This window comes from Nilaparvata lugens, chromosome X, assembly GCF_014356525.2.
Source record: "Nilaparvata lugens isolate BPH chromosome X, ASM1435652v1, whole genome shotgun sequence".
In the NCBI taxonomy this organism is placed as follows: Eukaryota; Metazoa; Arthropoda; class Insecta; order Hemiptera; family Delphacidae; genus Nilaparvata; species Nilaparvata lugens.
This window is the reverse complement of record NC_052518.1, coordinates 72,997,208-73,023,452: the sequence shown is the minus strand read 5'-3', so window position 1 is coordinate 73,023,452 and position 26,245 is coordinate 72,997,208. Positions and strand designations below refer to the sequence as shown.

At 34.2% G+C, this 26,245-nt stretch overlaps 2 protein-coding genes across 3 annotated transcripts in view; one reads left to right on the top strand and one right to left on the bottom strand.

Annotated features, from left to right (window-relative positions):
• Nucleotides 1–11,832, bottom strand: part of LOC111060542 (serine proteinase stubble) — a 107,565-nt gene extending 95,733 nt beyond the window's left edge. The window contains exon 1 of the transcript XR_005573014.1: nt 11,555–11,832. The gene's annotated coding sequence lies outside the window, so the exon portion shown is untranslated. The remainder of the gene's footprint in view (nt 1–11,554) is intronic.
• LOC111051350 (L-threonine ammonia-lyase) overlaps nt 1–26,245 on the top strand; it is a 103,678-nt gene that overhangs the window by 6,097 nt on the left and 71,336 nt on the right. For both annotated transcript variants that reach the window (XM_039441589.1, XM_039441590.1), the window contains exons 3-5: nt 699–769; nt 16,605–16,892; nt 19,111–19,273. In XM_039441589.1, coding sequence (XP_039297523.1) covers nt 699–769; nt 16,605–16,892; nt 19,111–19,273 — 522 coding nt within the window. The remainder of the gene's footprint in view (nt 1–698; nt 770–16,604; nt 16,893–19,110; nt 19,274–26,245) is intronic.

Sequence of the window (26,245 nt, the reverse complement as noted above, 5' to 3'; positions counted from 1 at the left end):
GCATTATTACAAAGTCTCACTAATACTGAAATTTCACAATTTAGCCGAATTTTCGTATCAAATTCGAATATATACTTTTTTCTCATTTTTACTTGCAGTAACGTATCCAGAAAAACATTTCCTGGGGGGATTATATGACATTGGCGTAAAAAGCATCTGAACTTTGGAGGTGACACCACTCTATAGAAAAAGCTGCTGGAGCATAGACTGGATATGAACTATTGAATATAGGCATAGTAGATATTATGAACTAGTAGATATTAATGGATATGACCTACTATAAGGCAGTCACACTTTTCCAACCACATGCATGAAATTGAATGAACTATAAACAACTGGAGTAATTCAAGCTTTAGACTTTCATACTTTTTCAAACACATGCATGAAATTGAATGAACTATAATCGACTGGAGTAATTCAAGCTTTAGGCAGTTTATTCATAATAATTATGGTAGTAGGAAGTGAAAACATTTACTATAACTTCAAAGTGATACCTGTAGCACTTTGTCCAAATTAATATTGTCCTCTCTCTTTAATATGATCGCATATTTGGTCATCATATTTTTTTATATTACACATTTTTTATGAGAGAAAGTATTTTTTTGGTAGTTTCATAGAATTCAAAGTTAGGAGAGTTGATTTATGATTTGATGTGACATCTATTTAGTTTTTGTTACAGAATTTTGTCTATTTTTCAGAAATCACATCTATCACAAATCACTGGAATGGAAATATATTTTAAAAAAGATTTCTTGCAGACAACTGGAAGGTATGACGTTACATTTTTCAGTTCCATCAGTTCTTATTGAAATATTTCGAGGATTGGTCTCCCTCAATCGTCTAAGCGGAACTTATTAGCAATTAGCATATTAATTTTAATGAACTTTGTGATCATTAATTTATACTTGTGGAATTCATGATCTAGTTTTTACTTCATTCCATAGAACGACCGCTATAAAAATCTTCACGAAAGTACAGATATGATCTGTATTTTGACACAAATGTGTGTGTGTGTGTGTGTGTGTGTGTGTGTGTGTGTGTGTGTGTGTGTGTGTGTGTGGTGTGTGTGTGTGTGTGTGTGTGTGTGTGTGTGTGTGTGTGTGTGTGTGTGTTGTGTGTGTGTTGTGTGTGTGTGTGTGTGCGTGCGTGCGTGTGTGTGTGTGTGTGTGTGTGTGTGTGTGTGTGGTGTGTGTGTGTGTGTGTGTGTGTTGTGTGTGTGTTGTGTGTGTGTGTTGTGTGTGTGTGTGTGTGTTGTGTGTGTGTGTGTGTGTGTGTGTGTGTAGGCTCTCTGTTGGTAACCTCTAAATATACAGGGTGATTCTTAATTATGGTAAAATAATTTAATACGTGATAGTAGAGGTAAAAATAAGAAAAAAAGTTATTATAAACATATATCCATAAACGCTTCATTAGCGAGCTATACAGAGTGAAAGATTTCGCCCGCAATTCAGTTCCTCTGGTGAAATGCACCGATGCTGAATTGTTTGGGGACTAGTTCTTGGGAAACTTATGCTGGATTCATATGAAAAAATATAAGAAAAATTGAATAAAACTAGTCTGGAAGCTGTAGTGTGAGTAGTTTTTGGGAAAAAAGTTGAAATATGCAAAAAAATCTAAATAGAAAAACACAGACTTCTTCGTTTGATGCCCAATAACTTTCTTTAATGACCAGTAAACAAATAATTTTTCCAAATAAAAATTGTAGAGAATTTAATTCTGAAAAGAATTATGTAAGCTGTGTAAACTAAATTAAAATAAAATTTGAATAAAATGTATTCTTATGTAGTACATTACACCACAAAAATTTGCTGTTTTATGAGGAGAGAACTAATAACTCATGGGTTTAATATTTTCTTATTTAGAACAAAATGAATCAGCTGTTTCGGAGCAGCTGTTATTCAAATCCATGTTTTATTTGCAATCAGCTACAACCTATGAGTTATTAGTTCTCTCCTCATAAAGTGTTCAGACGTCTTCTCATCGATTGTCGGACCCGTTCAAATATTCCAGGAGTATGCTTTATCATTTCTATTTCGTTCAAAATCCTTAATCGGAGTTCTTCAATGGTATCAATCGGAGTATTTTATACCCCAAGTATCCCCAAAGTGTCCCCAAAGATAAAAATCCAAAGGATTTAAGTTTAGTGACCTAGCTGGTCATGGTACTGGCCCACCTCGGCCTATCCATTGATTTGGAAAGCTGTGATTCAAATGTTCACGAACAGCAACACTGAAGTGTGCTGGAGCTCCATATTATGCATAAACCAAATGTTTTGGCGCAACTGAAGAGGTACATCTTCAAGTAAGATAATGATGAACGAGATCCTCTCTTAAAAAGTTTAAGTAGATTATGCTATTAAGCCTGGGAGGAAGCTCGAACAGAAGTAGATGATCTCCTATGATTCCTGCCCAAATGTTTACTGAAAACTGATGTTGTGGACGATTGGGATTGATAGCATGAGGATTCTCATCTGCCCAAATATGTTGGTTGTGGACGTTAACGATAGCTGTTCTTGTAAAGTGTGCCTTGTCGGTAAATAAAACGGTTGTTAAAAAGTTAGGGTTAACAAGTGTTTCTAAAAACCATCGGCAAATGCCAGCACGGGGAATACAGACTCGTGGCAATAGAGTATGAACTTTCTGGAGGGGGTGGTATGGATGTAATTGTTGCTCTCTCAGTATCCTCCAAATAGTAGATTAATTGACATTAAACTGCACTGACAAAAACACAGCGCGGTTACAGTAGGCATAACTACTTACAGTTTGCTGTTTTGTTCAACAGTGAGCTAAAATATTTCTGAAAATAACTTTCAGCTGATAATTTCTTTTGAATATTCTCTTATTTAAAACAAAATAAATCAGCTGTTTTGGAACAGCTGTTATTTAAATCCATGTTTTATTTGCAATCAGCTACAACCTATGAGTTATTAGTTCTCTCCTCATGAAAAAGTAAATTTTTGTGGTGTAATGTACTACATAATAATACATTTTATTCAAATTCAGTTTACACAGCTTACATAATTCTTTTCAGAATTAAATTCTCTACAATTTTTATTCAGCATCGGTGTATTTTACCAGAGGAACTGAATTCCGGGCGAAATCTTTCACCCTGTATAGCTCGCTAATAAAGCGTTTATGGATATATGTTTATGAAAACTTTTTTTCTTATTTGTACCTCCACTATCACGTATTAAATTATTTTACCATAATTAAGAATCACCCTGTAGATGATTTCTCTTATGTTTCAGATGTTAAATATTCTGAATAGTTATAATAATAATTATACAGAATAGCTCTGCGTATTGATCATGGAAATCAATGTATCACATAATTATTCACCATTGTAATATGATTGTGTCAAGTCGCTTATTTCGTGAGTTCATCAATTAAGCTTCAAATCGATGTAATATCAAGCTGAAGAGAATTCAATGAAACAATGAATTCTACTAGGTTTCTTGCAATTTGCTGTAGACGTATCATGAGATTATCATTAAAGAGAGACCATCTCAGGAAATAATAGTTTTTCACCAGTGTACTTTTCATAGATACATCTATTTTCCTTACAATTATTATTCAACGAAAATCCTAAATAAATGCTGTAAATCACCCCGAAGACTTCTGCTTGTGCCGTGCTATGAATTTAAAAGGTCAATTTGGTATTCAGAATTTAGAAGCACACACAATATAACTTAAAAAAAAGGGATGCTTGATAAACATACTTAGTGCTGGAGAATGGGAATCCAGAAATGACAAAAGAGACAATGAAATAGAGAGAAGATATCGAGTATATTGTCGCCTCTTGCAGTTGAATTCAACATTTAATAAAACAAAAATTCAGTTGCATCATGGAAACCGAAAATAGAATTACTAAATTTAGAAAGTTAACTCCGATACAGATACCTAATTCGGTAGTAACCTACTCTGTCTGCTTTACATTAAAAACGTTTTAGATTGAATCATAAGAAGCTTAAAGGACTCTAATTCCAGAAAGAAGAACTGGAAGTTATCATGGATATTTCTCAGAAGTTAATCATAAATAACAATACGGTACATATATTAAGAAAAGTTCAACATAAAATTCAGAAAACTCTTAGCACATTTAGAACACACTTGGAAACTTTTAAAACACTATCAAAATATGATCAAATATTAATAATCCCCGATAATATTTATTCTGTATTATTATATTATGAAAGCTGCAAAGACAAATATTCCTAAAGTATCACATCACGGAATTCTACATAGGAAGACTATTCAAAAGGAAGACTATTCAGTAATCAGTCAGAGCTCGGTCGAGACGGTTGTGTTTTTGCTTTCTTTCTTATCTTCGATGATTAGAGCCTAGCAAGTTTTCGCCTTACGGACTACTCGGCTATAGCCTTCTAACCTGTTTTTGAGTGATTCGTTTCAAATTAAATATCTAATTTAATTTATATTTTGCGGTTCCTATTGACTTTGATCATGAGTGCATGCGGGATTTGTAAGCAGTCGGTTCGTGACTCAGCTGATCATCTTCGCTGTGGTGACTGTTCTGTTTTATTTCATATTTTTTGCCTTAATATCAGGCAAGAGGATTTTGAGTTTATTAAAGCCTCCTCATGGTTTTGTCCTGAGTGTTTGAAAAAACAGCGTACGTCACGGTTGCAACACTCAGACACTACGCCGGTCAGGGTTGGTAGGGACTCGGGAAAAGTTGTTCAACATGATAAAAATTCTAAACGTGTTTCAATTGAATCCTTGGAACAATAAATAAATAAAGGACTAGAACAATTAACTGAAAGCATTAATGAAGTGAAGTGTATCGTCAAAGCCGATCAGGATAAACAGGCTAAGTTACAGAGCCTTATAAGTAATCAGGAAGTGATAATTAGCAAGCAGCAGGGAATAATCGACTCGCTCAGGAAGGATTTAGACTCTGTGCTTTCTAGACTCAACGCGGCCGAGCAGCGCCTGGATGAGCAGGAACAATGCACCTGGAACAATACTTTTGAACTTGATGTGCAGGAACAATACTCAAGAAGGGGCTGTCTGGAAATTCACGGCATTCCTGAAAAAGCGCAGGAGGATGTACTGCAGACTGTAGCTGAGGTGGGGCAGGCGGTGGGCTTCGAGCTGACTCCATCAATGGTGTCCGGCTGTCACCGACTGGTGACGAGGAGGCGAGGGGGGGGGACAGGCTGCGACGCCGCCTCCGCCGGCCGCTATCATCGTGCGCTTTGTGCGTCGCCCTGACGCCGACGAATTCATGGAGAAGAGGAGGCAGTTCGCGGTGCTCAGGAGGCATCAGGTGCAGGGCCTTCAGGGTCAGGGTCCAATCTACATCAATAGGAGTCTAACAGCTGCGAGAAGAAAACTCCTTGGCACAGCTCGGCAGCTCAAGAAAAAAGGCCTGATCAAGGACGCGTGGGTTGACAGAGTGGGACGGATTCGTATTCGCAAGGACGAGAAGGGAGCCCCTATTATTGTGAATTGTGCTAAGGATTTGGACTTTCCACCAATGTAGATAAATATTTTTCTTGATGTCTTCTACATAAGGAGCACAGTAAATATTAATTACGTTATTTAACGTAATTAATATTTATCATTGCTATACTATTTTCTGATAATTAGATTATAAAAATCAAACATGCCATAATTCAGTTGATAAGTTAATAGTATCAATGAATTAATAATTGTGATTGATAGATTGCTAAGTTACTGGTTAGATTCATACGACACCACTGTAAAATTTTATTTCTTTGGCCTACTTTTTCAATTTGTATAATTGTTACTTGAATTTTGACAGCATTATTAACGCTTTCTTGCAGTAGCATAAATATTTTTATTTTTGTAATTTTTGACCGTCAAGTTTATCTATTGTAGATCTTTTGTGCCTATGGCTCACAATCGTTCAATGTGTAATAATCTGTAATTGATTGTGATAGCCTACTTACATTCAATTCCTTTATCTAATAAATCGTATAATCGTCAATAATAATTTTAGGTAGCCTATAATAAATTTCCATCTGATTAATATGAACCAATATTATCTGACAGTTCATTTCTACCGATGAAATAGTTGGGTTCTAAGCTAATTGAGGTGAATAAAGTGATATTTTGATGAGAGGGAATCTTGTGCTTGGAGTATCTTTCGATAATGATTTATCATTCGTTGTTTTAGTTCTTACCTTATCTTGCTTTATTGTGGTTGTGATAAAATTTATTGTTATTTTCCATCTTTGCAGTGGTGTCGATTAAGAGTGGAATATTATTTTCAAGTGTCTATTGTCATTTTTCACTGAGTACAGATATTTGTTGATATGATGATATTACTTTGAATTTGATCACAATTTATCACTGATGGCATTGACAATTATTATTGTTAACTTATGTAGGAGTAACTGTGACGCTCTCTGTTTGACTCAAAATAATTGATAGGCCTACTGCTATTATGATTGTAGTTACGATTTGTTATCAGGGCTCTTATCACACTGGTCCTTTCAATGTCGTTAACAGTAACTTCAAGTGATTTTCTTTCTTTCTATTTGCGAAATTGATTCTCTCCCTATTAGTATTCTTTTTTTTCTCAGAGGGAGGTGTGGTTTATAATTCCCCGCTTAGGGTTGGGAGGCTTGGGCTGTTTGTGGTCCGTGGTGCTATTTGAATAAATAAATAAGTTTAGTTAATTTTTTTTAATCTTTCTCAGTCTCTCTCTTGTTCTCCATCTTTCGTATTCTTCTTTCATCTTCACTTTCTACTCATCATACTATTCTTTTTTTCTCTCTCTCTCTCGCTCTTTCTCTCTCTTCATAGTTTCATAAATTATTCTGGATTTTAATATTCTTTATCAGAATGTAAGAGGACTTCGCTCCAAAATTCCATGTTTTTCCCGGGAGGTATTGAAGTGTGATGCTGACGCAATAATTCTCACTGAAACTTGGTTGCACGATGGGATTCATAATGATGAATGTTCGCCCATGTTTGTTCCAAACATGGGCAATCTAGGTTTGAGGGGAGGTGGGGTTCTGATTGCTGTACGTAGCTCATTGAATGCAACTTTATTGTCTGATTTGATGAGCGTTATACTGTTTTTCGTAAGGATAGGCCGGGCAATCTAGGTTTGAGGGGAGGTGGGGTTCTGATTGCTGTACGTAGCTCATTGAATGCAACTTTATTGTCTGATTTATCGTCACCTAATTTTGAATCAATTTGGATCAAGATTTCATTAAATAATGCACAATATTACATAAATTCTGTTTACTTTAAACCATCGACTTCATTTGAAACCTACCTTCAATATTTTGAGTTGGTTGAATCTTTCAATGATATTTTTGATGGTAATGTGTTAATTGTTGTGAGATCAATTGCTCCGATTTTGAGTTCAGTGGCGGTTCTCGTCTGGCGGTCGCTTTGGGTCAGTTCATGGGAGTGCTTGGTTTGGAGTCTCGTAATGGGGTTTTGAATGGTAATGGTCGAACCTTGGATCTAGTTTTGAGCTCGTTTGATGTTGAGGTGGTGAGATCTGATGATTTTCTTGTGGCTGAGGATAGCCATCATCCAACTCTTTCTGTTTCTTTTCCAATAATTTGCGCTGGATCTGATCACCTTGATGAATTGTACAAACTGTACTATAATTTCAGGAGAGCTGATTTCTTTGGTCTTTATGAATCTTTCAGAGATGCTGATTGGTCTGGAGTTTATTTGTCCTCAGATGTCAATGGGGCAACCGAATCATTCTATCGACTCATTTATTCCTGTTTTGATTTATTTGTTCCAAAGAGAGCTGTTACTAATGCAACTGGTAAGTATCCCCAATGGTTTACCAAGGATATAATTAGTGACATAAAGCGAAAGAACAGATGTGCCAGGAGGAGAAGAGTCTCGGCTTATCATGATGAGGAGTTCCTGAGACTACGTTCAGGTTTGAAAAGAAAAATTTCCGCAGCCTATCATAACTATATAAATTCGGTTCAATTGAGCGTTAAGGGTGATATGAAAGGTTTCTGGACCTACATTAACAATAAACGTAAAATGAGACGTACTGAGAATGTGATGAAGTGGAATAATAGAGTTTTCATTGGCAATGACATTTCGGATGGTTTTGCTGAATACTTTTAATCTGTATTTAGCAAAAGTGACAGTAACACTGAAGCACGAGACAACCTGATCAATCACTCTCCTTTTCACATTGATGCAATCTCGTCAGATGATATTTATTTATCCATAAGAAGTCTCAAGGGGGTAGGATCAGTTGGCCCTGATGGTATCCCACCTTATATTGTCAAGGGTTGCTGTGAATTGTTTTTGGAACAACTTAAATTCATTTTCAATTTAGCACTAAAGACATCTACGTTCCCAGATCTGTGGAAGCAGGCCAAAGTAATTCCAATTTTCAAAGCTGGTAGTAGACAAGCTATCAATAACTACAGGCCCATTTCTATAATAAACTGTTTTGCTAAAGTTTTTGAAAAATGTATTTATAAGAAAATCTTTGGTCATGTTAAACCATTACTGACTGAACATCAGCATGGGTTTTTGCCTGGGAGATCTACTGTCACCAATTTGTTGCATTTCCGAAGTGAGGTATCAGCCTATCTTGATAGGGGTTTGCGTGTTGATACTGTGTACACTGATTTTTCTAAAGCTTTTGACACTCTGAGCCACAAGGTGTTGTGCAATAAATTGTCACTCTTTGGATTTTCCATTCCAAGTGTTGGGCTTATCTCCTCGTATCTGTCTGACCGAGTTAGATCTGTTTCTTTTGGTGGTAACCAGTCTAAATTCTATGCTAGTTCGTCAGGCGTTCCGCAGGGCTCTAATCTGGGTCCTCTACTCTTCCTGCTATTCATAAATGATTTGCCTGGAGTCCTAAAGCATTCTTCTTGCCTTCTCTATGCCGATGATGTAAAAATCTACAAGGTGATTGAGTCGGAGGATGATTGTCGAATGCTTCAGAGTGATGTGGATGGCTTATTTTGCTGGTGCAGTGAAAACCAGCTGAAGATCAACATTGATAAATGCGCTACTGTAACTTTCACAAGGCAGAGAGACCCCCAGGTTCCTGTTTATACTATCATTAATCTAGTAGTCAAGCGTGTTGATCAATTTAAGGACCTTGGAGTGTATTTTGATTCTGAGCTTAAGTTTCATTTTCATTTGAGAAATTTATGCTCCAAGGCGTGCCAGCAAATAGGATTTATTCGCAGAACTTGCTCTCATTTCAATGAAATTTCAGTTCTTATTCTGTTGTACAACTCACTTGTTAAAAGTTTGCTCAATTATTGTTCCGAGGTGTGGCATCCTTATCTAGTTTCTCAGAGTGTTGAGATTGAGAAAATCCAGAATAAATTTTTAAGATTTTTGTACTTTAAACACTTCAATGCAGTTTGTCCTTTCAATTACCCAACTTCTGATCTGAGAGCAATGTTTCAAATGCAATCCCTTGGGGCATCGCGTAACTGCAGATTGCTTGTATTCCTGTATAATCTTTTAAATGGAAGGATTGATTCTTCTTACCTTCTTTCTTTGCTTAACATCTATGTCCCCCAAGTGGCTCGGCGTTCCAGTTTAAGGTTCCAGCTTCCTCAGTGCAGAACCAATAATCACTATATTTCTCCAGTTAATCGTATGATGTGTCATTTTAATCTTTGTGGAGCTCATCTTGATCCATTTCATTTGTCAACTTTGCAGTTCAAGAAAGCTTGTGCAGCCCTATACCCACCATCTTTCCGCCGGTAATTCTATGTAGGTTATTATCTTTTTTTTTGAATCTTCTTTTCTCTTCACCCTGGTCTCCATAGTCATCATCATCATCTTTATTGTCAGAATCATCTCCAGCATCATCATCATCATCATCAGCATCTTCATCTCTCATAAAATTTATATAAATTTCCTCTTATTAGTAATGATTTTATTTTTGCATCTCTTTTTTTCAATTAATTTTATCTAAATTCGCATTATATTATTCAGATTTTGATTATCATTTTATTATTTTTATTTCATTTTATTAGTTTTTAGTTTATTAGTTAATTTTTTTTTAGTTTATCACGCTTAGTTTTATAACTTTATTCAGTTTTGTAGTTTGCTTTTTTGTTATTTTTATTATTTTCAGGAGTATATTTTATTTATTGTGTTAAAATATATATTTTTAAGAAATTGATGTATTTTCTATTGTTTTGATTGGGGAGCAATTTTTGGGGCTTGCCCTGTATGCGCCCATATTGTAATTAAATAAATAAATAACTGGTGTGATATCAAAACAAATTTAGAAAAGGCTATGGTCCTTGAAGCTTCGATTCTTCACAACTTTAGGATGAAAATATCATTTAAAAAACATTTATGGACCTTTAAACATTTTATAGGCTAGTTCAACTCTTAGTAGTTTAGTAGATTATAGAATATAAATTTAAAGAAAACTGAAATTCCCAGCTGGATCCTTACAGAGAAAATATGGCCTCACATTTCAATGTAAAGATACAACCGAAAATCTACTATTCAAACGAAATAAAAATTTGTAATCTATTAACTCCCAAGTCCTAAATCTCAAAGTTACGATTTAACAAAAAGAGTCTAATCAGCACGTTTTAATTGATTAAATGGTTCACGTTTTAAACCCCTCCCTTTTTGAAAGTCTATAGTCACTAAAACCCATTCTGTCACATTTGGAGTTCCTGGGACGTTTGTTTAATTTGGAGAAAAGTTGTTACCTCAAAGCTGTTTCTTCAATTTGAATTTAAAGGCTCGGTGATTGAGCTCTACACGTACAAATGGGACAGGAGACAGCAGACCCCAAGCTTCTAGGACTGCCATCGATTCAGAGGCATCTCAGCAGCTTAAAGACACACAACACATTCATGAACCCGTACATTGATGGACTCGTACATTGACCGCTGTTAGAATTAAAAATAAACTAGGATAAAACAAATTAACTTAACTTCAGCTATATCATAAAATCAACATTATTTATGTTCTTCCTATATGAAATTCAAATAAAAAAAATACTTTAAAATACAAATAGCCATTACTTTTATATCTTGATTTAATTTGAATTTATTGATTTGAATTTATTTGTAGTCAGGGTCATTCCCTATATAGAAAGAGGTGAGTACATATTTATTATTCCTTAATACAATACTTTAATTCACTAGTTGATGGAATAACTTTTCATTATAAGATCTTCCGAGTATTGTTCTTAGTTTGTTCAGTCTGTTTAAATTATATGATGGGTGTCTTCTTCCTAATCAAAATAACCAAAATACAATACTAAAATTACTAATATAATACATAACAAAGTACTACAAACATCAGGAAATACAGTCATTTGAATTTAGGTTAAAATCCCTCTTCAGAAATATCTTGATTCCTTCTTATCTCTTCTTAGGTACTCTAGATTTCAACAAGAGCATGTATCGTTCATTTTCTTCCATCACTCATCAGTTTGAATTACCATTACCATCTTCCATTACAAGAGAATCAAAAGGACTATACTCAATAAATCTATCACAATAAATTTAATACTTTGACGGAAGCTTTTATCGATAATAATTTCCTAAATTATATTACAATCTATGACGTACCTTAGCAGTGGTAATAGGAGGAAAATCTCCATTGTGAGGCGACATCTCTTGATATTCTCTCTTCTTCTTACATATCGTAATTAAAGCATTTACTTTTGAAGAAACTTCTAAAACGCAAGCGAACTAATATGTGCAACAGAAGGTTGTACAGCCAATAAAAAAGACTAGAACCAGCCAAAAGCCATAATAAATATTTAACCACTACATGAGTTTGAATAAATTTATTGAGAGACTACATTATGTTCAGTTCTGTTACCCGCAGTGGACAGATGCTAAATGAAGCCACATCACTTCTCTCGTCTTGCCGTGGACAGTCGTGTACGGCCATACTAGGCAACTCAACTATTGCAACTTAATCAAAGTCAACTGTGATTGGGAGTTACTATTTTCTAGAAAATATTTATCAGAATTTCCGCCAATAGAGAGGAACGTTACAACTACAATTTAAGATAGATTTTCCTACCAAGTGACAGCTATTTTCCAAATTCCTAACCAAATAAGGCATGATTGATAATCAATCGGACACAAATTCCTTGCCTTATAGGGTCATGAACTAAGCTGATGCTCCAGGAAAATCGATGATTTTCCTAGTACCATAACTTCTACACACACACTAGCAAAGTCGACACAACACAACGCAGAAAAGCAAAGCAGTGAAACAAGTTGTTATAACAGACTGACTTCTCATGATAATTCGCATAATCCTCATCATTCACAATTGGAACAATGAATAACTGCAGACATTGACAACAGGGTTAACAGCTAGATGGAAATTCGATGAGAACTACTATCCAAAAATTATTTGCCAGCCCGGGAATCGAACCTCATTTTATAGGAAGCTATAACGGCCAACCAGTTTACAGATGGTAAATAATTTACAGATCATGGCAAATAATTTTTGGATAGTAGTTCTCATCGAATTTCCATCTAGCTGTTAACCCTGTTGTCAATGTCTGCAGTGGCAGAAGTCTTCGGGGTGATTTACAGCATTCATTTAGGATTTTCATTAAATAATAATTATATATTAATGAGCATTTGAATAAATGCATTCTCTATCTAATTCCATCTGTAAATCTACTTTCCTTCATAATTTTCCATTATAATATTTGTTTCATAGTTCCGTTGGAGAGGGATCAATAGATTTTTTTCGGAGAGTTGTGTGGAGATGCTATTTCAGAACGTTATCGTTTTTCAGCATGGCATTTTTCAAAGAATGTTGAACTCACGGAGATACGATAAATTAGAAAGCTCTAGAAAATCATTCATCATCCTTCAGCTTGACTGTTCCATGATATTTGTCTTCAATAACTCTTTTTCATTTAAAAATCGCTCGAAGCATTAGAACATGAGAAAATCTGTCAATTCATCTATTAATTCAAACAGACAAATGCAACTACAAGAGCTCAATGTATTCTATTATTGATATCATTCAAATGAGAAATAAGATTTAACTATCCCTTGAGAATATATTCTAGGTTTTCTAGGAATTCTACTAGGTTTCTTGCAATTTGCTGTAGACGTATCATGAGATTATCATTAAAGAGAGGTCATCTCAGGAAATTATCGTTTTTCACCAGTGTACTTATGATTGATACATCTATTTTCCTTTATCATTTTTCCATTATTATATTTGTCTCACAGTTCATTGGAGAGGGATCAATAGACTTTCGTCGGAGAGTTGTGTGGAGATGCTATTTCAGAAAATTATCGTTTTTTAGTATGGCATTCTTCAAAGAATGTTGAACTCTTGGAGATACAATAAATTAAAAAGCTCTGGAAAATCATTCACCATACTTCAGCTTGACTGTTTCATGATATTTGTCTTTTATAATCCTCAATAATTCTTTTCAATTGAAAAATCGCTCGAAGCATTAAAACATGAGAAAATCGGTCAATTCATCTATTGATTTAAGCAGACAAATGTAACTAGAAGAGCTCAATGTATTCAATTATTTAAATTAATTTTTATATGCTATTTGTTATATATAGTTGATTAATGCAGTTGAATATCGATAATTATAATGTATAAAACAATAATTGAACTTGTGAGAAGTAGAATTGTCTAAATTTCAAGTCGGGTTGAAAGCTTTTAATTTGAAAGAATTCTCTATTTAGATTGTATTGTCTGAATGGAATAAAATTATTCGAGCTCGGGAGAGTTTTTTAAAATTAGGAGAATTTACCCTCCACAAAAGAAATTGAAGAAATCTTTGAGAAATAGCGTTTCATTTATATTACATGCATTGACCAAAAATATGAAGTTGAGAATATTCTTAAACTGTGTCACATGGAAGAGATCAACCTACGTAAACTTCATCCGAAAGTGATATTCTCATTTAAAAAAATATGGAATGCATTCGAAATTGCGCTGGAGTTTTGCCCTCTTTTCGAATTATAATGAGCTTTCTCTATTATTTACTAGCTATTGGAGAGTATTGAAAAGCAATTAAAGACATTACTATTACTTATTTATCCCAAGTTAGTTCCCTATTGACAAATCTCTAAATAGAGATGATTACTCTTATGTTTCAGATGTTAATTATTCTTCAGAATAGCTCTGTACATTGAACATGGAAATCACTGTATTGCATACTCACCATTGTACAATGATTGTGTCAAGTCGCTTATTTATTGAGTTCAATGTAGCTTTAAAATCGATCAAGCTGAAGAGAATTCAATGATACAATGATGATTTACTAGGTTTCTTTCAATTTTCTGTAGACGTATAATAATCATGAGATTATTATCAAAGAGAGACCATCTCAGGAAATTATCGTTTTTCAGCAGTGTACTTTTCATAAATACATCTATTTTTTTATCATTCCTACATTATCATATTTGTCTCAGAATTCCAATGTCGAGGTATCAATATTTTTTCACCAGAGAGTTGTGTTGATATGCTATTTCAGAAAATTATCGTTTTTCAGCAAGGTATTCTTCAAAGAATGTTGTACTCACAGAGATACGATAAATTAGAAAGCTCTAGATCTAGAAAATCATTCACTATTCTTCAGCGTGACTGTTTCATGATATTTGTCTTCAATAACTCTCTTTAATTGAAAACATGAGTAAGCATTAAAACATGAGAAAATCCGTCAGTTCATCTATTGATTTGAGCAGACAAATGTACCCACAAGAGTTCAATGTATTCTATTATTAATATCATTCAAATGAGAAATAAGATTTCGCTATCCCTTGAGAATATCTTCTATTCAAGCAAATCAAAAGAGGTATGCTCATATTACTCAGGCTCATTACTAACTCGTTCATTCACATACTAAACCTCTACTCATTTCTCTCCACAAGTTCTCGAAAACTCTCATCAAGCTCTCATATCACTGATGATCCATTACTTCTCTTATCGAACTATTTGATCTATTTAAAATCATTATATAATTATGATTCAATGGAAATATTGTCTGCTGCATAACTTTCTCAGAAGTTTCTAAATGATACATGAATTTTACAATTACTGGAAAACTAGAAGATAGTAGAAAACTCTCCACTTTGAAAAACTTATTTGTTCCTGAAAAAACGTTTTTCTTAACAGGGGATTTCTCCTTTATTGTTTTTCGGAATGAGTTCGATTTTATGTTTAATTGTAGTTAATATTGATGAGTGGAGGTTTGTATATTATATAGATTCATTTTTTTATCAGTAGATTCCATAGAAGAACATTATTGTTGTCATTTGTTTTGTTGGCATTTCCCATCTGGCAAGTCCTTCTAATTTTTCATTTTATTCAATATGAACTATTCACATAAAATGTAACTACCTATTGAGAAAACGATATCTTACTGAAGACTGGAAATTTTCTGAGAGTGAATGGAAACGTTTACTTTGGTCAGTTTCAATCCAAAACTGCCTTTCTAGAAAGTGGAAGGAGCTAGTAGAATTGGCAACGTCGGTGTAATCCGAAGACAATGCAAATACCTGCATCTATTTTATTGGTCAACCCTCCTATTTTCTTACACCTACGTCATGGTGTGTATGAATGTACCCCATATATCCGGAATTTGAGTGAGCCCGTATCGACAGTTAAATTCCTATGAGAAAAAAAATTGAAATTCAAGTTTTTTTTTTGTTATAGGGGTATCCATTTATGATTATCGAATATATATATATATATATATATATATATATATATATATATATATATATATATATATAAAATTTCAGCTTGATTGGTGCACTGCTTCATGGTGAGCCCTTTAGTGCAGAAAGTGTGTGCCTCCCCGTATGACCCCTCTTACAAGCACTGTTGTGTGTGTGTGTGTGTGTGTGTGTTTTGAAAATTCGAGTCATTTAATTCATTCAGAATTGATGGAACTTGAGGCATATTCTTATTTCTTTTCTGTATTTAACCAATAATTTCTACTCTTTTTTCTAGAAGTTTTCTACTAATCTACGTATTTATCCTATTTTCTGATTAAGCTAATTTTTCAATTTGTTCCAATAAAAATGTAGTGTTAGTATGCAATGGGTCTTGCAAGACCTGGCAATATATTATAATTTGTGATAAAGAATCAATAGAGATCGCGTCTCATATGATAGCTACAAAGACCAATTATGATGGGCCAGTTCATTGGTCGGGTTTTCCCAGGAGCTGGTGGTTGGCGCCTACAGTGCGATCTGTTGACATCCTCCACAGACCCAAGAACATTCATTTTTTTCGTTAGATATTCCCAGAGCCAGCTGATGATCGGTGTTTTTCTCATTTTCTTTCTCACCAACTCCAAAAATCCAAGGGGAGGGGGAGGCCCCCTGAGTGACGGATAACTTTATCCTCCCATTCTGGGACCAGATATTCCAAATCGGTCAGCAGAGGCGTTGAGTATCTTCAGTAGGGATTTGAAATATTCCGTGGCTCAGTGGTAAAAAGCCTTCCCCGACTGGCACGACGGTCCCCTTCAGCTTCCTCTTGCCCTCAAAGATCATTCAATTGATAGTAGTGATTGATTGTAAAAGATGTAGACCAGTATTGTTGTTGTTATTAATTTGATATCATGAAAAGATTCATTTCATGAAAAATTAAAATTTTTACTTTCAGTTTCAAAGAAAGGGGAGCCTGCTACGCACTTTTGATGTTATCTGAACAAGACAAGAAGAAAGGTGTAATTACTGCTTCGTTAGGTAACCATGCTTTGGCACTGTGCTATCATGGTAAAAAACTTGACATACCTGTGACAGTTATCATGCCAAAAGTAGCTCCAATAATGAAAGTACAATCCTGCAAAACATACGGAGCAACCGTGATTGTAGCAGGAAAAGACATGAAGGAGACCAAGAAAATTGCCATGAATATGGCTAAGCAAAAGAATCTTACATACATCAATGGGTAAGCGAAGACATGAAAAAATAAATTAGTATTGTACAGTAACTATTTATTTCAATTGAATTAAGGGAATCTTAAGGACATTTCTTCAGACCTCACATTGTTTCATATATAACATGTTGAAGTTGAGATTATTGCATAAGAAATATTGATTTTAATGTAATATGGTGAATATTGAGAGGTTTGTATTGTAGTTTTTCTATGCCTTTCTTCCAGGTTGTTGAACTGATCAAAATTGAACTAAATTTTTCCAATATGAACTCTAGTGAACCTTGTTTTTCACATTTGAAGAATGTATACCAAGTAAGCACCTAAATTTTGCGTCGCCATAAAAGATTTGCTAACTTGCTTCTTATTCATCCAAATTATTGTAGTCTTCTAGCATTTCCATAGTACTGGCTTGAATTTCGTAATGAAATTAATGCAAACGTATTTAGAAATGTATTTGAACCGTATGACCCCACGACGTTTTAACCTGAAATTATTAGGCCGGGCGCTCCACGTGTTTTCTTGCAAATCGGAAAGTTTGAGTGGAAGAGCGGCAGTTCTAATCGAGTCGTCACCGCGAGAAGAACTGATGTAGTCGCAGAACAAGTATCGGTCTCTAATTTAGGCTTCGGCCTAATTAGATGAAAAATCTCCTTATTATTTTATTTTGTATAAATTAAAAGCATGTAGTCTGAAATATAGTACCGTAGTTGAAATGTAAGCGAGAGTGATTGTGAGTGCCGATTTATTTGTTAAATTTTCAATTCAATGGTGAGTGCCAAAATTATTTTACTAAGCTCAAATAGATTGACCAGATAAATTGACCGAGGCCCTAAATTTATTGTAGAGTGAGTTAGCAAATTCTTGACTAAATATCAATTATGAATAATTGCGATAAAGTAGTAATTTGAGAAATATTATTTTAAATTAAATTTTTTTAATGTTGTAATATTGAAACAAGTAATTGAATGAATAACCGGATTGACTAGAGTGAATATTATAATTCGATGTAACAGAATTTCAAAGATGACCGATTATTGTATAATTCAACTAATAAATTAATATCAGTAGCATTTCTACAAAATGTTTTATTTTACGTTCCTGGCTCGTGATAAGTTACTTGTTTCTAAAACAGGTGTTGTTAAACAATAGTGAAGATCTTGGCATTTGTATGAACGAATCCATCCAAAGCTCCCAACCGTGGATTCAAATAGTTTAAACAGGTTAATAGTTGAGTAGAGATTTTCAAAACAACTATTACATTTTTCCCTTGTTACAAAATTGGGTCCTCTCATAAATAAATTCCCCCCTGGCTTCCCACCTGTAACAAATTATAGAATCATTATGAAGTCAGGTGTGGGGTAGTGTTATTAATACCTCCACCCGTTACAATGAAGTCAGGTGTGAGTATTGGTTATATAAATTATCCTATTACATTAAAATGGTAAATACAATTATAATAATTGAACAGATCTCAAACATTATAAATTTAAAAATTTAGAGAAGCTTCCTCAACTTTCGCATAAGTACCAACATCGCCAACCAATGTGAGCTTGTTAACTCTATCTATACACAACAGTCCATAGGTCCGTCCATGTGATCATCACTTTCTGTGAGCACACCACGTATTATATACGTATTCTCTTGGTCAATCTTGATAAACTATGTCAAGTATTTAAAAATTTTTATAGTTTACAAATATTATACATGAAAATTATAAAATTGAAAACTTAATGAATTTTTGTTGTAGTAGAGCTTGAATCGGCTGTGTTTTTATTTATTTATTATTTCATCACATTACATCATAATATTGGAATACTCCCATTTGATAGGTGATTTGTCAAATAATTGCATCCTTAGAACTAAGTAAGATTTCTAACAGGTAAAATAGAACAGTAAAAGTATATAAAGAATATATAACAAAGTGTAGCCTATATTAGGTCTATGATTATTCTTGGTCCTAAAAATAGAGCAAATGTGAGCATTTTACTTTGTGTCATTGAGTTTGCAGAGTTCATGGTTGATTGAATTCTGCCACCGAGTAGTACGCTTTATCAACTAAGATTCTTCTCACAGATTTCTTGAAAAGCTTTAGAGATTCGATTTTTCGAATGGTCTCAGGTAATTTATTATATAATCTTAATCCTGAATAATCCTGATTAACGTGAGTGATTAAATTAATACAGCAAAAAGCATTGATTGATTCACTGAGATCAAGGTTTTATGTTGGCAGGTACGATCACCCAGACATTATTGCTGGACAAGGAACTCTTGGATTAGAAATAATTGAACAAGTGAGCAATATTGATGCCGTTATTGTTCCGATTGGTGGTGCTGGATTGATAGCAGGTGTTGCATTAGCAGTGAAAACATTACATCCAAATGTGAAAATAATTGTGAGTAAAATTTGCAATTCTATTACAAATAACATAATTTCATTTGCATTCGAAACATAAATATAATTTGTATATATTATATATATATATAATATATATATCGTATGAGATAAAGCACATCACATCATTTTATTTACAAAGTAAAAGTCACACAGTTAAATTCAGTGCGTCAAGCCATTGGATGAAATTTGGTGTTGCTTGATGCACCTTCGTCAAGGTTTCCATTAAATTTAAAAATTGGACATTCTAATATTAAATGATTCAATGTCTGTGTCTCGCCGCCACATTCACATACAGCAGAGTCAGCAAAGCTCCATTTATACATCAGACCACCACATCTTCCATGGCCAGTGTGCATTCGGTTCAACCAAGTATATTTTCTTCGTGGCAGTTCATACCTGCTGGTCTTATGGTTGGGTCCAAATTCCAGGCACTGCCATTCTCAGCAATATTATGCCAATGTTCTCTCCAGGCATTGGATAAGTCAAAGTTTGAGTCTACGGAGTTGCATGGAGCATTCCTGGATGTAAGCCGCTGTCTTGGCATATTTTATAAGGTCTTCATGGATGGGTAGGGTCTGATTCTTATTTATTTTAGCAAACAAGCTTTTAAGAGCTTTATGACATCTCAGTTGTGGTGGTGAATATTATCACAAAGTAGGAGAACATTCTTACCGGTTATTGTTTCGCCTATTGTGCAGTATCAATTTATACCGGTAGAAACTAGAAAGCGCTTGTATACGCAAATGTCGATTTCTGCACAAAGTAGAAGGAATCAGAGAGAACATTCTTACCGGTTATTGCTTCGCCTAATGTGCAGTATCAACTTATACCGGTAGAAAGCGCTTATATACGCAAATGACGATTTCTGTCTGAGCTGGATTAGTGGCCTTGTAGGGGCACATAGTGGGGAGTCATTGGCATCCTACACTTCCCTCTCCAACAAACCAGTTCACACCACTCTCTCCCCCCAGCAAAACAAGGTGCTGGCAGCATCTTGAAGCTTGAGGCCTGCATGTCATTGTTTTGCTAATAATATATAGACTGGACATACTTTATTCTTATTCTAATCACTTGCTACTCTCAACTCTCCAGATCACATGAGCGCTGCATCTCCAATGACAAAGTGGATTAATTTTTATTTCTAATCAACAAGATCAAGAAAACAATAAGAAGTGAATCAGTGGTCAGATGAAGTATTGTCCTTTATAAAAATGTAGCATAAACTGTAAAGGTTTTATTATTAAAACACTTATTCATTTGTATTAGTTTATTAGACATACCATAGTTATTACATCACAAGTTACAACGAACATGTACATTATTTATTAGTTATTGTCCCGCACATTCTGCCAATGCCTTATGTATCATGAGCATGACATTCATATAATACATCTCCCCTCTTAAGAATAAGAAATACAAAGAAACACTTTAGTCTATTTTCAATGGTAAACATAATCAACATTTCAAAAGAACCAATTCAAGTACAATAAACATACAAAACTGTGAATAGTCAAGTAATATTGGAGATACAAAGTAGGATATTTCTACTCAAACATAATCATCAAGATATACTGGTCGTCTCTTTATTCTTCGAGGTCTCATCACCTCTACTTGTTCTACAACATTATCATTGGGCATCAAAATTTCAGGATCATTTATTTGTGCTGGACATAATACTTCAGTATAATAATCATCATTATTAGATCCACTCATTAGTACATTGTACCTGTTCCTAATCATTCTTCTATTCCTTCGACATTTCTTTCCTGACTCATCAATTATTACATAACTTCTTGGGGACACATGTTTATCTACAATTTTCCCTGCTACCCATTTATGATTCTTATCAAATAAAACATCATTTCCTACCTCAAAATCATTCAACCCATCAGCAGTCCTATCAAAGTACTGTTTATTATTACTCTCAAAATTCTTTACCACAATCTTTGGATGTAAAAACTCATCTGATGTAGGCAACATTAATTTTAAATTTCTGTTCAGAAATAACTGAGCAGGGCTACTATTTGTTTCTGTCAGTACATAATTCTTATATTCTAACAACATTAATTCTGTATCAGTTCCACTAACTTGAGACCGTCTGTGTAGGCCCTTACAAATAGATACAGCCTTCTCAACCCTACAGTAACTTTGTGGGTAGTGAGGACTGGATGTGATACTCTCAAATTTGTATTCATCTGCAAACTTTTTGAAAACATTGTCTGACATAACAAAATCAGGAATACCATAGCACAAAAAAAGTTTCTTGAAAAAATGAATCACACAATCTGCAGTTTCAGACTTAACCCTTTCCATCTCAATCCAATTTGAGTATGAGTCAACAACCACCAAATAAGATTCACCACCATAATCAAAAATGTCACTACAAATCCTTTCCCAGGGACGTTTTGCCTGATCATGACTTAACAGTGGTTCTTTCCCATTCTGATGGCGAAATTTTTCACATATAATACATGATAAAATAAGTTTTTCAATATTGGAACACATACTCGGTTCTATCCCACTTCTGACACCATGTAAAGGTTTTATTTTTAAAACACTTATTCATTTGTATTAGTTTATTAGACATACCGTAGTTATTACATCACAAGTTACAACGAACATTTACATTATATATTAGCGTTGTTGTCCCGCGCATTCTGCCAATGCCGCCGTGTACACACGTACGTTTGCCTCGGGTGAGCATACGTGTATGGGCTTGCATTCGCACGTGTGGACACTGTTCGCTGAGGCATGTGGGCGAACCGGAACCCTGTCGGTATTTTGGCGTGCTCAAAGGCGCCTCGGGCGAGCATTGAATGTACGTGTGGACGAGATTTTGCCATACGGGTGAGGCAAAACGTAAACATTGAAGGCGTCATAACCAAATTCCAATGAATTAGGTTAATGAATGACAAATCAAATTGTGATCCAATAACTAATTGTAAATTTGTAGGATTTTTGTAATTTTGTAGGATATGTGGATTGTCAAATATTTAAATAGAAACATGCATGGAATATATAATTTGTACCATGATTAACAAATTTAGAACTGCATAATTTAAGTTAAAAAAGCTTCTCTAAAGGGTTCCTACAAGAAAGTATAGCTCAAATATTATTTTACTGTGGCTATCAAATCATCTTGCGTTTGTTTCATGTTATCAATCAGAGTTGTTAATTAAAATTGTAATCTCCAATATGATATTATACGTTTTAGATAGCTAGGCTATCTATAGAGAGATTTATTCAAACTTTGAACTAGTATTCCCTTAAAGGTAAATCTTAAAGCTAATCTTTTGGAGAATCTTGTTTTGTCGTGTGTATGAGCAGAGTTAGTTTAAAATGAGCAGCAATTTAGTATTTGATTCAATTTATGGCTAATTTCCTTAAAGAAGACTGTCAATTTTGTGAGACAGTGTTAAGTGCTTTGATTAGGTCATCAAAACTTCTGGAATTATTGTAGAAATTTTCTTTTTTTGAGATTCAGAATAGATATTGGAAACCAACAAATGAATCGCCTAATATGTCAAGAATCTCAAAGTTAGAGCCAATCGTTCTTGTGGAGTTATTGATTCCCTCATGATGATATCATTATTGTTTAGATAACTAGTTGAATTAGATTCAGTATATTAACAAGATAATGTTTTGACAACCTAATAAAGTTTGAACTGTCAATCTTATGTCATGTAGCAATTTATTTCCTTACTTCAACCTACAATCGTTCAACCCACCAACATCGTTTGTAAAGTTTTATTTTTGATTTTATTATATAAGTCATTGAAATAAAATGATACTGCTGCAATTTGTGATAACTATCTTCAATGATGGAATGAGGCCATTGTTGTCATGTGGAAAATCTACATCTACCATGTCTTCGTGTCGTCTGCAAATCAGATAGCTTTTTGAATGCCGAGGCCTACGTGGATCGCGTCCACAAGGACGTACAGTGAATGTTGAGGCATATGTACATACGATTGTTCGCGCGAATCTGTACGGACGTGTGTACAAGGCTTTATGTATCATGAGCATGACATTCATATATTACAATCCAAACTTTATTACATTATGTACTTCAATTTAATAATTGAAGAAATTCAAATTCATCTAATTTGATCCAAAATTGTGATTTTGAACTTGAAAATTGAGGAAGAGCATGGAATAATTTTAATTATGACATGTTCTTGAGGTGCTGTATAATGCAGTATTATATTCTTCTATTATTGTTCTAAAATGATTATAAAAATCATGTCAGCTGCTCATTAACAATAATATTGTTTCAGTTACTTTTTTTTCATTGGATAGCCAAAGATTGTTAACCTTTTTCTTGGACTGTACCCAGTGGAAAGTTCTAATTTCGCATATCAACCATAAATGCCGATAGGCGAGCCGACGAGCAGGAGATTGTGGAAGAGAGATTAATTTGAGAATTCAATGAATTTCTCTCATTATAAACTTATAAGAGTCACTATCTTTTTAGCATTCAGTAAAATAATATCCAGTTTCATTGTATATTATGATAAGGAGGAAATTGATTGATACTCTTTAAAAAGATTTACCTACCCCTGTTATTATGTATGTGTATTCTTGTCATAAATGTATTTCCTTTGCTTGATATAATACAAAATTATATGTAAAGCAATAAAGAGCAAAACTAAAATCGTAAATCGATTTTGGAATAATCTTCATCACCTTTCAGAAGAAACTTTGTGGCTGAATCTGCTAATCAAATTCGACCATGTTGATAAAACGCAAAAAATGCTGTTGATTTTATCATTTTCATTCATAGTTCAGTTGGACACACGGTACGATTCAATCACTTGAAAACATCAAGAGATTGAAGATATTCTCCTCATATTCACGATCTCGGTAGTTCTAAGATAGAAAACAGTGGTTGCAGATAAATATTCAAGGCAACTGAGCTCGCCTATGGGATAAAATCTAGAACCAATCATGAGTTTCTATTATGTATGAACTTCGTTTTAGAGACTCTTGATTAACAACAGAATATTGCGAAAAAATGGTAAAACTGCAATAGTCACTTTTTCAATCGGTTGTAACTTTCTAATGGTATTGTTGATTGGAGTGAGAAGAGGAGGAAATTCCTCACATCCTTGACTAGATTTTGATTTCATATCAGAATTATCTCATAAGATATGCAGCATTGAATAAATAAATTGTCATTATTTTGTGTATGGAATATGGGTTGAGGTACAGTGTACACTCAACAAAAAATTTCCCATTTTTCTTACAAACTTGACTCATGATATATGATTTCCAACTGCCTTGACAAGCCGAAAAGAAAGAGCGTATGAGAAGATCCGAAAATTGTATCAAAAGTGATGAATGAAATTTCGATCCTTGAGGTGTCCTGAAAATCTTTGAGATAGAGCGCTCTACCTGTTCTCAGATTGTAGAGCACAAAATTACGCCTAGTAGGATGTTGAATTATACATTTTTGAATTGTGACAATCGGAAGAAATTTCGAAATTTGAATGAAATTTCGATCCTTGAGGTGTTCTGAAAATCTTTGAGATAGAGTGCTCTACCTGTTCTCAGATTGTAGAGCAAAAAATTACGCCTAGTAGGATGTTGAATTATACATTTTTGAATTGTGACAATCGGAAGTTGATTAAATACTATAAAATTTATCAAAATTGATTCTTCCATGACACTCTACTCGTTTTGGAAAAACTGTTTGATAGAACTGATTGAAGTTAGAGAGGTCCGAATGATTTCATTTTATTCTGAATTTTATATACAGTAAAAAAACAGAGAGAGGATTTTTTTGTCCTATGACTGGATTTGATGGTAATAGCTCAGAACTGGAAAATGAACCAGACATATTAGTTATTTGGGCCACTCTGTACAAAGAAATTTTGTATGCGAAAATTGGTTCTGGACTTCTCTTATGCATACAAACCGTAACAAATCAGAACTACAATGAATATAAGATATTGCTTTTTCTCATTCCTGAATTGACTGGACTAATATAATGTTATAACGTGAATCACATCTATCTTCTTTAGAAGGTTGTGACAGGCGCGGATCGCCCCAATAGTTTGAAAAAACTACAGTTACTATAGTTCAATCACTATAGACATCAAAAGGGGGTGTGCTTGCATTTTATATTGTAGATCTGAATTCTCAATTTGGAAACATAAGAGAAGTCCAATTTCTTCATGCAAGATTTCCTTGTGCAAGATACAGAATGGCCCAAACATACCTAAAATGTCTGGTTCATTCTCCAGTACACAAAAAAAGGCCAAATTCTATATCCAGATAAATTATAGAAAAATACTTGATGCGAATTTTAGAACAAAATCTCCTCTTTTAGTTGCTGAAAACGATTCATGGGAGAATATGATCCTAGTATAAGATTAGATTGTTGAAAAAATCATGAAATCAAAGATACTTTCCCTAGTATTAACGGTCCAGGAAACAGTGATTCAAAATGAATTTTTGGCAACTGAGCTCGTAGAAAATGGAATTGTCTACAATTTGGAATCAATCATGAGTTTCTATGATAATGATGTTTCTCATTTTAGAGACTCTTGATTAACAGAAAAATCGCGAAAAACATGAAAAACTAAAATCGCCATTTTAAAAATCGGCTGTAACTTTCTAATGGTACGGTACTTAAATCAAAAGTATTCTCCATTGTAGTGGAAAGAGGATATACTTTCCCACATCCTCACTAGATTCTGAAATTTCATCCGGACTATTTCACAAGATACGGTACGCAGCTTTGAATATGGAAATTAGCCATTTTTTGTGAATTGAATTACTGGTTAAACTCAAGGATGGATTTTCTATTTTTCGATCGAATTTCACTTATGATGCATAATTTTGAACCGCCTTGGCAAGCCGAGAAAAATGAGCTGTAGTACGATGAGATCCGATCATTGTGTCAAAAGTGGTGAGTGTTTGAAATTTTGATCCTTGAGGTGTCCTTATATGCGCGCCTCTCCGTGCA